The sequence below is a fragment of the Coregonus clupeaformis genome, unplaced genomic scaffold, assembly GCF_020615455.1.
Source record: "Coregonus clupeaformis isolate EN_2021a unplaced genomic scaffold, ASM2061545v1 scaf2425, whole genome shotgun sequence".
NCBI classification, from domain to species: domain Eukaryota; kingdom Metazoa; phylum Chordata; class Actinopteri; order Salmoniformes; family Salmonidae; genus Coregonus; species Coregonus clupeaformis.
The window spans coordinates 22333-39321 of record NW_025535879.1 but is presented as its reverse complement, the minus strand read 5'-3'; the positions used below and the strand labels follow the sequence as shown (position 1 = coordinate 39321).

General features: G+C 49.1%; 1 protein-coding gene across 1 annotated transcript in view; it reads right to left on the bottom strand.

Moving 5' to 3' along the window:
• Nucleotides 1-16989, bottom strand: part of LOC121565099 (tripeptidyl-peptidase 2-like) — a 45272-nt gene that overhangs the window by 9465 nt on the left and 18818 nt on the right. Inside the window, exons 5-8 of the mRNA XM_045219526.1 lie at nucleotides 5112-5150; nucleotides 4639-4820; nucleotides 4247-4343; nucleotides 3017-3147 (exon numbers count right to left, since the gene is read on the bottom strand). Coding sequence (XP_045075461.1) covers nucleotides 3017-3147; nucleotides 4247-4343; nucleotides 4639-4820; nucleotides 5112-5150 — 449 coding nt within the window. The remainder of the gene's footprint in view (nucleotides 1-3016; nucleotides 3148-4246; nucleotides 4344-4638; nucleotides 4821-5111; nucleotides 5151-16989) is intronic.

Here is a 16989-nt window from a genome sequence, read left to right as displayed (position 1 = left end):
CAGTGATGCCGGCGGAAAAAACTGATATGTTCTGGGTCGATAACACGCAGTGCTGACTGGCCGAATATCCGGTGATCAATGTCCAGTGATTAAAATTAATCCCGCGGAAAAAAATCAAATGTTCTGGGTAAAACACCGCTAGCTGTGGCTAATAGCAAGTAGCTAGTTCAGTTTAGTGAGTAAGCGTGTGCTAACGGGCCAGGGCTAGCAGATGGATGGAATCTTCGTGGTTACGTCGTAACCACATCAGACGACTTCGTCGGCAGACCAGTCGTGCAGGATCGGGCGGGGATCCGTGTCAATACTAGGTGGTCCCGTCCGGTTGATAGAGAGGTAGATAGCCGGGAGATGGGCCCAGCTCAGGTTGATTAGCCAGACCACAGCGTCCGTCCTGTTGTAGCCAGCTGGCAGCGATGAATCCGGAGCTAAAGGTCCAGTGAATCAGTGATTCCGGCGGAAGAACTGATATGCTCTGGGTCGATAACGCGCTGTGCAGACTGGCCGAATATCCGGTGATCAATGTCCAGCGATTAAAATTAATCCCGCGGAAAAAAATCCAATGTTCTGGGTGAAACACCGCTAGCACCGCTAGCTGTGGCTAATAGCAAGTAGCTAGTTAGCTGGCTAGCTAGTTTCAACTGGAGATTCTAGATTCTAGATAAAAGGTAAGTCAATAATAGAATCCGTTCCACATTGAGTGAGGCGGGTTGCAGGAAAGTATATTTTGTAGAAGGATGAAAAGTCTGATAGGGAAACATGTACGAAAAATACAAAAAACTGGGTATTTACAGGCTATTTACAGACACACGACAGAAACAGAACTGCACTACTTCGCCATCTTGGAATCGGAATAGGGTGTCATAGGGCTCTGGTCTAAAGTAGTGCACTATATAGGGAATAGGGTGTCATAGGGCTCTGGTCTAAAGTAGTGTACTATATAGGGAATAGGGTGCCATAGGGCTCTGGTCTAAAGTAGTGTACTATATAGGGAATAGGGTGCCATAGGGCTCTGGTCTAAAGTAGTGTACTATATAGGGAATAGGGTGTCATAGGGCTCTGGTCTAAAGTAGTGCACTATATAGGGAATAGGGTGCCATAGGGCTCTGGTCTAAAGTAGTGTACTATATAGGGAATAGGGTGTCATAGGGCTCTGGTCTAAAGTAGTGCACTATATAGGGAATAGGGTGTCATAGGGCTCTGGTCTAAAGTAGTGCACTATATAGGGAATAGGGTGTCATAGGGCTCTGGTCTAAAGTAGTGCACTATATGGGAATAGGGTGTCATAGGGCTCTGGTCTAAAGTAGTGCACTATATAGGGAATAGGGTGTCATAGGGCTCTGGTCTAAAGTAGTGTACTATATAGGGAATAGGGTGTCATAGGGCTCTGGTCTAAAGTAGTGCACTATATAGGGAATAGGGTGCCATAGGGCTCTGGTCTAAAGTAGTGTACTATATAGGGAATAGGGTGTCATAGGGCTCTGGTCTAAAGTAGTGCACTATATAGGGAATAGGGTGCCATAGGGCTCTGGTCTAAAGTAGTGCACTATATAGGGAATAGGGTGTCATAGGGCTCTGGTCTAAAGTAGTGCACTATATAGGGAATAGGGTGTCATAGGGCTCTGGTCTAAAGTAGTGCACTATATAGGGAATAGGGTGTCATAGGGCTCTGGTCTAAAGTAGTGCACTATATAGGGAATAGGGTGCCATAGGGCTCTGGTCTAAAGTAGTGCACTATATAGGGAATAGGGTGCTCTGGTCTAAAGTAGTGCACTATAGGGAATAGGGTGCTCTGGTCTAAAGTAGTGTACTATATAGGGAATAGGGTGCTCTGGTCTAAAGTAGTGTACTATATAGGGAATAGGGTGCTCTGGTCTAAAGTAGTGCACTATATAGGGAATAGGGTGTCATAGGGCTCTGGTCTAAAGTAGTGCACTATATAGGGAATAGGGTGCTCTGGTCTAAAGTGGTGCACTATATAGGGAATAGGGTGTCATAGGGCTCTGGTCTAAAGTAGTGTACTATATAGGGAATAGGGTGTCATAGGGCTCTGGTCTAAAGTAGTGTACTATATAGGGAATAGGGTGTCATAGGGCTCTGGTCTAAAGTAGTGCACTATATAGGGAATAGGGTGTCATAGGGCTCTGGTCTAAAGTAGTGCACTATATAGGGAATAGGGTGCCATAGGGCTCTGGTCTAAAGTAGTGCACTATATAGGGAATAGGGTGCTCTGGTCTAAAGTAGTGTACTATATAGGGAATAGGGTGCTCTGGACTAAAGTAGTGCACTATATAGGGAATAGGGTGCTCTGGTCTAAAGTAGTGTACTATATAGGGAATAGGGTGCTCTGGTCTAAAGTAGTGTACTATATAGGGAATAGGGTGCTCTGGTCTAAAGTAGTGCACTATATAGGGAATAGGGTGTCATAGGGCTCTGGTCTAAAGTAGTGCACTATATAGGGAATAGGGTGTCTAGCTCTGGTCTAAAGTGGTGCACTATATAGGGAATAGGGTGTCATAGGGCTCTGGTCTAAAGTAGTGTACTATATAGGGAATAGGGTGTCATAGGGCTCTGGTCTAAAGTAGTGCACTATATAGGGAATAGGGTGTCATAGGGCTCTGGTCTAAAGTAGTGCACTATATAGGGAATAGGGTGTCATAGGGCTCTGGTCTAAAGTAGTGCACTATATAGGGAATAGGGTGTCATAGGGCTCTGGTCTAAAGTAGTGCACTATATAGGGAATAGGGTGTCATAGGGCTCTGGTCTAAAGTAGTGCACTATATAGGGAATAGGGTGTCATAGGGCTCTGGTCTAAAGTAGTGCACTATATAGGGAATAGGGTGTCATAGGGCTCTGGTCTAAAGTAGTGCACTATATAAGGAATAGGGTGTCATAGGGCTCTGGTCTAAAGTAGTGTACTATATAGGGAATAGGGTGTCATAGGGCTCTGGTCTAAAGTAGTGCACTATATAGGGAATAGGGTGCCATTTGGGACACAGTCTAAGACTCAGTGGTGTACCTCTTGATGGTGGCAGCGTCGGGGCGAGGGTCGGTCTTTATGGTGAGGTAGACCGCCAGGGCAGTCTGGTCAATCCGAGACAGAACCATGTCAGAGGCCGTCACGATGTCACCCAGGCGCATCAAACGCTCCTACAGAGCGAGAGTACAGGGTTAGACACGACTAATCGATAGCAGAGAGAGATCAGGGTTAGACGCGACTAATCAACAGCAGAGAGCTCACGGTTAGACGCGACTAATCAACAGCAGAGAGATCAGGGTTAGACGCGACTAATCGACAGCAGAGAGAGCTCAGGGTTAGACGCGACTAATCGACAGCAGAGAGAGCTCAGGGTTAGACGCGACTAATCAACAGCAGAGAGAGATCAGGGTTAGACGCGACTAATAATCAACGGCAGAGAGAGATCAGGGTTAGACGCGTCTAATCGACAGCAGAGAGAGTACAGGGTTAGACGCGACTAATCGACAGCAGAGAGAGCTCAGGGTTAGACGCGACTAATCGACAGCAGAGAGAGCACAGGGTTAGACGCGACTAATCGACAGCAGAGAGAGCTCAGGGTTAGACGTGACTAATCAACAGCAGAGAGCGTTAGACGCCATCCAGCAGAGCGCTCAGGGTTAGACGCGACTAATCGACAGCAGAGAGCGCTACAGGGTTAGACGCGACTAATCAACAGCAGAGAGAGCACAGGGTTAGACGCGACTAATCGACAGCAGAGAGGCACAGGGTTAGACGCGACTAATCAACAGCAGAGAGAGCTCAGGGTTAGACGCGACTAATCAACAGCAGAGAGCCAGGGTTAGACGCGACTAATCGACAGCGAGCAGAGAGAGCTCAGGGTTAGACGCGACTAATCGACAGCAGAGAGCTCAGGGTTAGACGCGACTAATCGACAGCAGAGAGTCAGGGTTAGACGCGACTAATCAACAGCAGAGAGGCTCAGGGTTAGACGCGACTAATCAACAGCAGAGAGAGCTCAGGGTTAGACGCGACTAATCAACAGCAGAGAGCTCAGGGTTAGAGCGACGACAGCAGAGAGTCAGGGTTGACGCGACTAATCGACAGCAGAGAGAGCTCAGGGTTAGCGACTAACGCACAAATCACAGCAGGAGTACAGGGTTAGACGCGACTAATCGACAGCAGAGAGAACTCAGGGTTAGACGCGACTAATCGACAGCAGAGAGAGCACAGGGTTAGATGCGACTAATCGACAGCAGATAGTGTGTGTACCTTCTCAGAGTCCAGCTGGTGCAGCCTCTGGACATGCAGTGGCAGGTAAGAAGAGAAGTTCTCCTTCAGTTCATCATACAGGGAGCTGGTGTCTAACCTGGGGAGGGGAGGGAGAGAGAGAGGGAGGGAGGGTGAGAGAGAGAGAGAGAGAGAGAGAGAGAGAGAGAGAGAGAGAGAGAGAGAGAGAGAGAGAGAGAGAGAGAGAGAGAGAGAGAGAGAGAGAGAGAGAGAGAGAGGAGAGAGAGAGAGGAGAGAGAGAGAGAGAAGCGAGAGAGAGAGAGAGAGGCGAGAGAGAGAGAGGGCGAGAGAGAGAGAGAGACAGAGAGAGGGCGAGAGAGAGAGAGAGAGAGAGACAGTAGGGTAGAGACCCAAACAGACACAGAGAGACTGACTTGGTCATCCACTGGATCTTCAGGTCTCTGAGAGCCTCTGCAAACTCCTCCTTCACATCCTTCTCCTTCGCTCCATCCTTCTCCTTCGCTCCATCCTTCTCCTTCTCTCCCTCCTTCTCCTTCGCTCCGTTCTTGGTCTTGTTGGGTGCAGGGATCAGGTGGTAGACCACTGGCACAATGTCCTGATCAGAGAAAGACACAAAACACTGGTTAACCCTCTAGGACTACATTACCCAGAAGCCTCTACAACAGTTCCCTGCTGACTGTCCAATCCCTTGTTCACGTCGAGTTAGAATTACTTCCTGGTGATGATAGAACACAGCTTCGCTGCCATATTGACCACCAGGAGAAAATAACATCTAACCTAGTAAGCAGAAATATCTACACACGTTGGGCTAGCAAATACCTTCATTCTTCCCCACAGTGATTCAGAACATTAAAAAAACAGCAGAGTGATTCTATCCCAGCAGTACCTTTTTTAATTTTCCTTGTCGTTTTGCAGAGGCCTGTCCCTGGTGGTCAGAATAACACACAGTGAGAGAGAGAACACAGGAAGGTACAGCAGCATATCGCTTCTCTTTCTTCCTTACCCTTCCTCATCTATCCCCCGTCTCTCTTCTCTTTCTTCCTTACCCTTCCTTATCTATCCCCCGTCTCTCTTCTCTTTCTTCCTTACCCTTCCTTATCTATCCCCCGTCTCTCTTCTCTTTCTTCCTTACCCTTCCTCATCTATCCCCCGTCTCTCTTCTCTTTCTTCCTTACCCTTCCTTATCTATCCCCCGTCTCTCTTCTCTTTCTTCCTTACCCTTCCATATCCATCCCCCGTCTCTCTTCTCTTTCTTCCTTACCCTTCCTTATCTATCCCCCGTCTCTCTTCTCTTTCTTCCTTACCCTTCCTTATCTATCCCCCGTCTCGCTTCTCTTTCTTCCTTACCCTTCCTTATCTATCCCCCCTTCTCTCTTCTCTTTCTTCCTTACCCTTCCTTATCTATCCCCCTTCTCTCATCATTTACAACAAGCAGTCACTTCATCCTTGTCAGTTGGAGCTCATTTCATCGCTTAGTTCCACAGATTGAATGAAACTCCTAGCTGGCTGTGTTTTTCCACAGAGATGGATACTTGTTCACCAGGATGAAGCCCAGTCAGTCAGTCAGTAACCCTGCATGTTATCCCCTCATTACTGACCAGGATGAAGCCCAGTCAGTCAGTAACCCTGCATGTTATCCCCTCATTACTGACCAGGATGAAGCCCAGTCAGTCAGTCAGTAACCCTGCATGTTATCCCCTCATTACTGACCAGGATGAAGCCCAGTCAGTCAGTCAGTAACCCTGCATGTTATCCCCTCATTACTGACCAGGATGAAGCCCAGTCAGTCAGTAACCCTGCATGTTATCCCCTCATTACTGACCAGGATGAAGCCCAGTCAGTCAGTAACCCTGCATGTTATCCCCTCATTACTGACCAGGATGAAGCCCAGTCAGTCAGTCAGTAACCCTGCATGTTATCCCCTCATTACTGACCAGGATGAAGCCCAGTCAGTCAGTCAGTAACCCTGCATGTTATCCCCTCATTACTGACCAGGATGAAGCCCAGTCAGTCAGTCAGTAACCCTGCATGTTATCCCCTCATTACTGACCAGGATGAAGCCCAGTCAGTCAGTAACCCTGCATGTTATCCCCTCATTACTGACCAGGATGAAGCCCAGTCAGTCAGTAACCCTGCATGTTATCCCCTCATTACTGACCAGGATGAAGCCCAGTCAGTCAGTAACCCTGCATGTTATCCCCTCATTACCGACCAGGATGAAGCCCAGTCAGTCAGTCAGTAACCCTGCATGTTATCCCCTCATTACTGACCAGGATGAAGCCCAGTCAGTCAGTAACCCTGCATGTTATCCCCTCATTACTGACCAGGATGAAGCCCAGTCAGTCAGTCAGTAACCCTGCATGTTATCCCCTCATTACTGACCAGGATGAAGCCCAGTCAGTCAGTCAGTAACCCTGCATGTTATCCCCTCATTACTGACCAGGATGAAGCCCAGTCAGTCAGTCAGTAACCCTGCATGTTATCCCCTCATTACTGACCAGGATGAAGCCCAGTCAGTCAGTCAGTAACCCTGCATGTTATCCCCTCATTACTGACCAGGATGAAGCCCAGTCAGTCAGTAAACCCTGCATGTTATCCCCATCATTACTGACCAGGATGAAGCCCAGTCAGTCAGTCAGTAACCCTGCATGTTATCCCCTCATTACTGACCAGGATGAAGCCCAGTCAGTCAGTCAGTAACCCTGCATGTTATCCCCTCATTACTGACCAGGATGAAGCCCAGTCAGTCAGTCAGTAACCCTGCATGTTATCCCCTCATTACTGACCAGGATGAAGCCCAGTCAGTCAGTAACCCTGCATGTTATCCCCTCATTACTGACCAGGATGAAGCCCAGTCAGTCAGTCAGTAACCCTGCATGTTATCCCCTCATTACTGACCAGGATGAAGCCCAGTCAGTCAGTAACCCTGCATGTTATCCCCTCATTACTGACCAGGATGAAGCCCAGTCAGTCAGTCAGTAACCCTGCATGTTATCCCATCATTACTGACCAGGATGAAGCCCAGTCAGTCAGTCAGTAACCCTGCATGTTATCCCCTCATTACTGACCAGGATGAAGCCCAGTCAGTCAGTCAGTGACCCTGCATGTTATCTCCTCATTACTGACCAGGATGAAGCCCAGTCAGTCAGTCAGTAACCCTGCATGTTATCTCCTCATTACTGACCAGGATGAAGCCCAGTCAGTCAGTAACCCTGCATGTTATCTCCTCATTACTGACCAGGATGAAGCCCAGTCAGTCAGTAACCCTGCATGTTATCTCCTCATTACTGACCAGGATGAAGCCCAGTCAGTCAGTCAGTAACCCTGCATGTTATCCCCTCATTACTGACCAGGATGAAGCCCAGTCAGTCAGTCAGTAACCCTGCATGTTATCTCCTCATTACTGACCAGGATGAAGCCCAGTCAGTCAGTCAGTAACCCTGCATGTTATCCCCTCATTACTGACCAGGATGAAGCCCAGTCAGTCAGTCAGTAACCCTGCATGTTATCCCCTCATTACTGACCAGGATGAAGCCCAGTCAGTCAGTAACCCTGCATGTTATCCCCTCATTACTGACCAGGATGAAGCCCAGTCAGTCAGTAACCCTGCATGTTATCCCCTCATTACTGACCAGGATGAAGCCCAGTCAGTCAGTCAGTAACCCTGCATGTTATCCCATCATTACTGACCAGGATGAAGCCCAGTCAGTCAGTCAGTAACCCTGCATGTTATCCCCTCATTACTGACCAGGATGAAGCCCAGTCAGTCAGTCAGTAACCCTGCATGTTATCCCCTCATTACTGACCAGGATGAAGCCCAGTCAGTCAGTCAGTAACCCTGCATGTTATCCCCTCATTACTGACCAGGATGAAGCCCAGTCAGTCAGTCAGTAACCCTGCATGTTATCCCCTCATTACTGACCAGGATGAAGCCCAGTCAGTCAGTAACCCTGCATGTTATCCCCTCATTACTGACCAGGATGAAGCCCAGTCAGTCAGTAACCCTGCATGTTATCCCCTCATTACTGACCAGAATGAAGCCCAGTCAGTCAGTCAGTAACCCTGCATGTTATCCCCTCATTACTGACCAGGATGAAGCCCAGTCAGTCAGTCAGTAACCCTGCATGTTATCCCCTCATTACTGACCAGGATGAAGCCCAGTCAGTCAGTAACCCTGCATGTTATCCCCTCATTACTGACCAGGATGAAGCCCAGTCAGTCAGTCAGTAACCCTGCATGTTATCTCCTCATTACTGACCAGGATGAAGCCCAGTCAGTCAGTCAGTAACCCTGCATGTTATCCCCTCATTACTGACCAGGATGAAGCCCAGTCAGTCAGTCAGTAACCCTGCATGTTATCCCCTCATTACTGACCAGGATGAAGCCCAGTCAGTCAGTCAACCCTGCATGTTATCCCCTCATTACTGACCAGGATGAAGCCCAGTCAGTCAGTAACCCTGCATGTTATCCCCTCATTACTGACCAGGATGAAGCCCAGTCAGTCAGTCAGTAACCCTGCATGTTATCCCATCATTACTGACCAGGATGAAGCCCAGTCAGTCAGTCAGTAACCCTGCATGTTATCCCCTCATTACTGACCAGGATGAAGCCCAGTCAGTCAGTCAGTAACCCTGCATGTTATCCCCTCATTACTGACCAGGATGAAGCCCAGTCAGTCAGTCAGTAACCCTGCATGTTATCCCCTCATTACTGACCAGGATGAAGCCCAGTCAGTCAGTCAGTAACCCTGCATGTTATCCCCTCATTACTGACCAGGATGAAGCCCAGTCAGTCAGTAACCCTGCATGTTATCCCCTCATTACTGACCAGGATGAAGCCCAGTCAGTCAGTAACCCTGCATGTTATCCCCTCATTACTGACCAGAATGAAGCCCAGTCAGTCAGTCAGTAACCCTGCATGTTATCCCCTCATTACTGACCAGGATGAAGCCCAGTCAGTCAGTCAGTAACCCTGCATGTTATCCCCTCATTACTGACCAGGATGAAGCCCAGTCAGTCAGTAACCCTGCATGTTATCCCCTCATTACTGACCAGGATGAAGCCCAGTCAGTCAGTAACCCTGCATGTTATCCCCTCATTACTGACCAGGATGAAGCCCAGTCAGTCAGTCAGTAACCCTGCATGTTATCTCCTCATTACTGACCAGGATGAAGCCCAGTCAGTCAGTAACCCTGCATGTTATCCCCTCATTACTGACCAGGATGAAGCCCAGTCAGTCAGTAACCCTGCATGTTATCCCCTCATTACTGACCAGGATGAAGCCCAGTCAGTCAGTCAGTAACCCTGCATGTTATCCCCTCATTACTGACCAGGATGAAGCCCAGTCAGTCAGTCAGTAACCCTGCATGTTATCCCCTCATTACTGACCAGGATGAAGCCCAGTCAGTCAGTAACCCTGCATGTTATCCCCTCATTACTGACCAGGATGAAGCCCAGTCAGTCAGTCAGTAACCCTGCATGTTATCCCCTCATTACTGACCAGGATGAAGCCCAGTCAGTCAGTAACCCTGCATGTTATCCCCTCATTACTGACCAGGATGAAGCCCAGTCAGTCAGTAACCCTGCATGTTATCCCCCTCATTACTGACCAGGATGAAGCCCAGTCAGTCAGTAACCCTGCATGTTATCCCCTCATTACTGACCAGGATGAAGCCCAGTCAGTCAGTCAGTAACCCTGCATGTTATCCCCTCATTACTGACCAGGATGAAGCCCAGTCAGTCAGTCAGTAACCCTGCATGTTATCCCCTCATTACTGACCAGGATGAAGCCCAGTCAGTCAGTAACCCTGCATGTTATCCCCTCATTACTGACCAGGATGAAGCCCAGTCAGTCAGTCAGTAACCCTGCATGTTATCCCCTCATTACTGACCAGGATGAAGCCCAGTCAGTCAGTCAGTAACCCTGCATGTTATCCCCTCATTACTGACCAGGATGAAGCCCAGTCAGTCAGTCAGTAACCCTGCATGTTATCCCCTCATTACTGACCAGGATGAAGCCCAGTCAGTCAGTCAGTAACCCTGCATGTTATCCCATCATTACTGACCAGGATGAAGCCCAGTCAGTCAGTAACCCTGCATGTTATCCCCTCATTACTGACCAGGATGAAGCCCAGTCAGTCAGTCAGTAACCCTGCATGTTATCCCCTCATTACTGACCAGGATGAAGCCCAGTCAGTCAGTCAGTAACCCTGCATGTTATCCCCTCATTACTGACCAGGATGAAGCCCAGTCAGTCAGTCAGTAACCCTGCATGTTATCCCCTCATTACTAACCAGGATGAAGCCCAGTCAGTCAGTCAGTAACCCTGCATGTTATCCCCTCATTACTGACCAGGATGAAGCCCAGTCAGTCAGTAACCCTGCATGTTATCCCCTCATTACTGACCAGGATGAAGCCCAGTCAGTCAGTAACCCTGCATGTTATCCCCTCATTACTGACCAGGATGAAGCCCAGTCAGTCAGTCAGTAACCCTGCATGTTATCCCCTCATTACTGACCAGGATGAAGCCCAGTCAGTCAGTCAGTAACCCTGCATGTTATCTCCTCATTACCGACCAGGATGAAGCCCAGTCAGTCAGTAACCCTGCATGTTATCCCCTCATTACTGACCAGGATGAAGCCCAGTCAGTCAGTCAGTAACCCTGCATGTTATCCCCTCATTACTGACCAGGATGAAGCCCAGTCAGTCAGTGTAACCCTGCATGTTATCTCCTCATTACCGACCAGGATGAAGCCCAGTCAGTCAGTAACCCTGCATGTTATCCCCTCATTACTGACCAGGATGAAGCCCAGTCAGTCAGTCAGTAACCCTGCATGTTATCCCCTCATTACTGACCAGGATGAAGCCCAGTCAGTCAGTCAGTAACCCTGCATGTTATCCCCTCATTACTGACCAGGATGAAGCCCAGTCAGTCAGTAACCCTGCATGTTATCCCCTCATTACTGACCAGGATGAAGCCCAGTCAGTCAGTCAGTAACCCTGCATGTTATCCCCTCATTACTGACCAGGATGAAGCCCAGTCAGTCAGTCAGTAACCCTGCATGTTATCCCCTCATTACTGACCAGGATGAAGCCCAGTCAGTCAGTCAGTAACCCTGCATGTTATCCCCTCATTACTGACCAGGATGAAGCCCAGTCAGTCAGTAACCCTGCATGTTATCCCTCATTACTGACCAGGATGAAGCCCAGTCAGTCAGTCAGTAACCCTGCATGTTATCCCCTCATTACTGACCAGGATGAAGCCCAGTCAGTCAGTAACCCCTGCATGTTATCCCCTCATTACTGACCAGGATGAAGCCCAGTCAGTCAGTAACCCTGCATGTTATCCCCTCATTACTGACCAGGATGAAGCCCAGTCAGTCAGTAACCCTGCATGTTATCCCCTCATTACTGACCAGGATGAAGCCCAGTCAGTCAGTAACCCTGCATGTTATCCCATCATTACTGACCAGGATGAAGCCCAGTCAGTCAGTCAGTAACCCTGCATGTTATCTCCTCATTACCGACCAGGATGAAGCCCAGTCAGTCAGTAACCCTGCATGTTATCCCCTCATTACTGACCAGGATGAAGCCCAGTCAGTCAGTCAGTAACCCTGCATGTTATCCCCTCATTACTGACCAGGATGAAGCCCAGTCAGTCAGTCAGTAACCCTGCATGTTATCCCCTCATTACTGACCAGGATGAAGCCCAGTCAGTCAGTCAGTAACCCTGCATGTTATCTCCTCATTACTGACCAGGATGAAGCCCAGTCAGTCAGTCAGTAACCCTGCATGTTATCCCCTCATTACTGACCAGGATGAAGCCCAGTCAGTCAGTCAGTAACCCTGCATGTTATCCCCTCATTACTGACCAGGATGAAGCCCAGTCAGTCAGTCAGTAACCCTGCATGTTATCCCCTCATTACTGACCAGGATGAAGCCCAGTCAGTCAGTGAACCCTGCATGTTATCCCCTCATTACTGACCAGGATGAAGCCCAGTCAGTCAGTAACCCTGCATGTTATCCCCTCATTACTGACCAGGATGAAGCCCAGTCAGTCAGTAACCCTGCATGTTATCCCCTCATTACTGACCAGGATGAAGCCCAGTCAGTCAGTCAGTAACCCTGCATGTTATCCCCTCATTACTGACCAGGATGAAGCCCAGTCAGTCAGTCAGTAACCCTGCATGTTATCCCCTCATTACTGACCAGGATGAAGCCCAGTCAGTCAGTAACCCTGCATGTTATCCCCTCATTACTGACCAGGATGAAGCCCAGTCAGTCAGTCAGTAACCCTGCATGTTATCCCCTCATTACTGACCAGGATGAAGCCCAGTCAGTCAGTAACCCTGCATGTTATCCCCTCATTACTGACCAGGATGAAGCCCAGTCAGTCAGTCAGTAACCCTGCATGTTATCCCCTCATTACTGACCAGGATGAAGCCCAGTCAGTCAGTCAGTAACCCTGCATGTTATCCCCTCATTACTGACCAGGATGAAGCCCAGTCAGTCAGTCAGTAACCCTGCATGTTATCCCCTCATTACTGACCAGGATGAAGCCCAGTCAGTCAGTAACCCTGCATGTTATCCCCTCATTACTGACCAGGATGAAGCCCAGTCAGTCAGTCAGTAACCCTGCATGTTATCTCCTCATTACTGACCAGGATGAAGCCCAGTCAGTCAGTAACCCTGCATGTTATCCCCTCATTACTGACCAGGATGAAGCCCAGTCAGTCAGTAACCCTGCATGTTATCCCCTCATTACTGACCAGGATGAAGCCCAGTCAGTCAGTCAGTAACCCTGCATGTTATCCCCTCATTACTGACCAGGATGAAGCCCAGTCAGTCAGTCAGTAACCCTGCATGTTATCCCCTCATTACTGACCAGGATGAAGCCCAGTCAGTCAGTCAGTAACCCTGCATGTTATCCCCTCATTACTGACCAGGATGAAGCCCAGTCAGTCAGTCAGTAACCCTGCATGTTATCCCCTCATTACTGACCAGGATGAAGCCCAGTCAGTCAGTCAGTAACCCTGCATGTTATCCCCTCATTACTGACCAGGATGAAGCCCAGTCAGTCAGTCGAACCCTGCATGTTATCCCCTCATTACTGACCAGGATGAAGCCCAGTCAGTCAGTCAGTAACCCTGCATGTTATCCCCTCATTACTGACCAGGATGAAGCCCAGTCAGTCAGTGAACCCTGCATGTTATCCCCTCATTACTGACCAGGATGAAGCCCAGTCAGTCAGTCAGTAACCCTGCATGTTATCCCCTCATTACTGACCAGGATGAAGCCCAGTCAGTCAGTAACCCTGCATGTTATCCCCTCATTACTGACCAGGATGAAGCCCAGTCAGTCAGTCAGTAACCCTGCATGTTATCCCCTCATTACTGACCAGGATGAAGCCCAGTCAGTCAGTAACCCTGCATGTTATCCCCTCATTACTGACCAGGATGAAGCCCAGTCAGTCAGTCAGTAACCCTGCATGTTATCCCCTCATTACTGACCAGGATGAAGCCCAGTCAGTCAGTCAGTAACCCTGCATGTTATCCCCTCATTACTGACCAGGATGAAGCCCAGTCAGTCAGTCAGTAACCCTGCATGTTATCCCCTCATTACTGACCAGGATGAAGCCCAGTCAGTCAGTCAGTAACCCTGCATGTTATCCCCTCATTACTGACCAGGATGAAGCCCAGTCAGTCAGTAACCCTGCATGTTATCCCCTCATTACTGACCAGGATGAAGCCCAGTCAGTCAGTCAGTAACCCTGCATGTTATCTCCTCATTACTGACCAGGATGAAGCCCAGTCAGTCAGTAACCCTGCATGTTATCCCCTCATTACTGACCAGGATGAAGCCCAGTCAGTCAGTCAGTAACCCTGCATGTTATCCCTCATTACTGACCAGGATGAAGCCCAGTCAGTCAGTCAGTAACCCTGCATGTTATCCCCTCATTACTGACCAGGATGAAGCCCAGTCAGTCAGTCAGTAACCCTGCATGTTATCCCCTCATTACTGACCAGGATGAAGCCCAGTCAGTCAGTAACAGTGCATGTTATCCCCTCATTACTGACCAGGATGAAGCCCAGTCAGTCAGTAACCCTGCATGTTATCCCCTCATTACTGACCAGGATGAAGCCCAGTCAGTCAGTAATCCTGCATGTTATCTCCTCATTACTGACCAGGATGAAGCCCAGTCAGTCAGTAACCCTGCATGTTATCCCCTCATTACTGACCAGGATGAAGCCCAGTCAGTCAGTCAGTAACCCTGCATGTTATCCCCTCATTACTGACCAGGATGAAGCCCAGTCAGTCAGTCAGTAACCCTGCATGTTATCCCCTCATTACTGACCAGGATGAAGCCCAGTCAGTCAGTCAGTAACCCTGCATGTTATCCCCTCATTACTGACCAGGATGAAGCCCAGTCAGTCAGTCAGTAACCCTGCATGTTATCCCCTCATTACTGACCAGGATGAAGCCCAGTCAGGTCAGTAACCCTGCATGTTATCCCCTCATTACTGACCAGGATGAAGCCCAGTCAGTCAGTCAGTAACCCTGCATGTTATCCCCTCATTACTGACCAGGATGAAGCCCAGTCAGTCAGTCAGTAACCCTGCATGTTATCCCCTCATTACTGACCAGGATGAAGCCCAGTCAGTCAGTCAGTAACCCTGCATGTTATCCCCTCATTACTGACCAGGATGAAGCCCAGTCAGTCAGTCAGTAACCCTGCATGTTATCCCCTCATTACTGTCCAGGATGAAGCCCAGTCAGTCAGTCAGTAACCCTGCATGTTATCTCCTCATTACTGACCAGGATGAAGCCCAGTCAGTCAGTAACCCTGCATGTTATCTCCTCATTACTGACCAGGATGAAGCCCAGTCAGTCAGTAACCCTGCATGTTATCTCCTCATTACTGACCAGGATGAAGCCCAGTCAGTCAGTAACCCTGCATGTTATCCCCTCATTACTGACCAGGATGAAGCCCAGTCAGTCAGTCAGTAACCCTGCATGTTATCCCCTCATTACTGACCAGGATGAAGCCCAGTCAGTCAGTAACCCTGCATGTTATCCCCTCATTACTGACCAGGATGAAGCCCAGTCAGTCAGTCAGTAACCCTGCATGTTATCCCCTCATTACTGACCAGGATGAAGCCCAGTCAGTCAGTCAGTAACCCTGCATGTTATCTCCTCATTACCGACCAGGATGAAGCCCAGTCAGTCAGTAACCCTGCATGTTATCCCCTCATTACTGACCAGGATGAAGCCCAGTCAGTCAGTCAGTAACCCTGCATGTTATCCCCTCATTACTGACCAGGATGAAGCCCAGTCAGTCAGTCAGTAACCCTGCATGTTATCCCCTCATTACTGACCAGGATGAAGCCCAGTCAGTCAGTCAGTAACCCTGCATGTTATCCCCTCATTACTGACCAGGATGAAGCCCAGTCAGTCAGTCAGTAACCCTGCATGTTATCCCCTCATTACTGACCAGGATGAAGCCCAGTCAGTCAGTCAGTAACCCTGCATGTTATCCCCTCATTACTGACCAGGATGAAGCCCAGTCAGTCAGTCAGTAACCCTGCATGTTATCCCCTCATTACTGACCAGGATGAAGCCCAGTCAGTCAGTAACCCTGCATGTTATCCCCTCATTACTGACCAGGATGAAGCCCAGTCAGTCAGTAACCCTGCATCTTATCCCCTCATTACTGACCAGGATGAAGCCCAGTCAGTCAGTAACCCTGCATGTTATCCCCTCATTACTGTCCAGGATGAAGCCCAGTCAGTCAGTCAGTAACCCTGCATGTTATCCCCTCATTACTGACCAGGATGAAGCCCAGTCAGTCAGTCAGTAACCCTGCATGTTATCTCCTCATTACTGACCAGGATGAAGCCCAGTCAGTCAGTCAGTAACCCTGCATGTTATCTCCTCATTACTGACCAGGATGAAGCCCAGTCAGTCAGTCAGTAACCCTGCATGTTATCTCCTCATTACTGACCAGGATGAAGCCCAGTCAGTCAGTCAGTAACCCTGCATGTTATCCCCTCATTACTGACCAGGATGAAGCCCAGTCAGTCAGTCAGTAACCCTGCATGTTATCCCCTCATTACTGACCAGGATGAAGCCCAGTCAGTCAGTAACCCTGCATGTTATCCCCTCATTACTGACCAGGATGAAGCCCAGTCAGTCAGTAACCCTGCATGTTATCCCCTCATTACTGACCAGGATGAAGCCCAGTCAGTCAGTCAGTAACCCTGCATGTTATCCCCTCATTACTGACCAGGATGAAGCCCAGTCAGTCAGTAACCCTGCATGTTATCCCCTCATTACTGACCAGGATGAAGCCCAGTCAGTCAGTAACCCTGCATGTTATCTCCTCATTACTGACCAGGATGAAGCCCAGTCAGTCAGTCAGTAACCCTGCATGTTATCCCCTCATTACTGACCAGGATGAAGCCCAGTCAGTCAGTCAGTAACCCTGCATGTTATCCCCTCATTACTGACCAGGATGAAGCCCAGTCAGTCAGTCAGTAACCCTGCATGTTATCCCCTCATTACTGACCAGGATGAAGCCCAGTCAGTCAGTCAGTAACCCTGCATGTTATCTCCTCATTACTGACCAGGATGAAGCCCAGTCAGTCAGTAACCCTGCATGTTATCTCCTCATTACTGACCAGGATGAAGCCCAGTCAGTCAGTCAGTAACCCTGCATGTTATCCCCTCATTACTGACCAGGATGAAGCCCAGTCAGTCAGTCAGTAA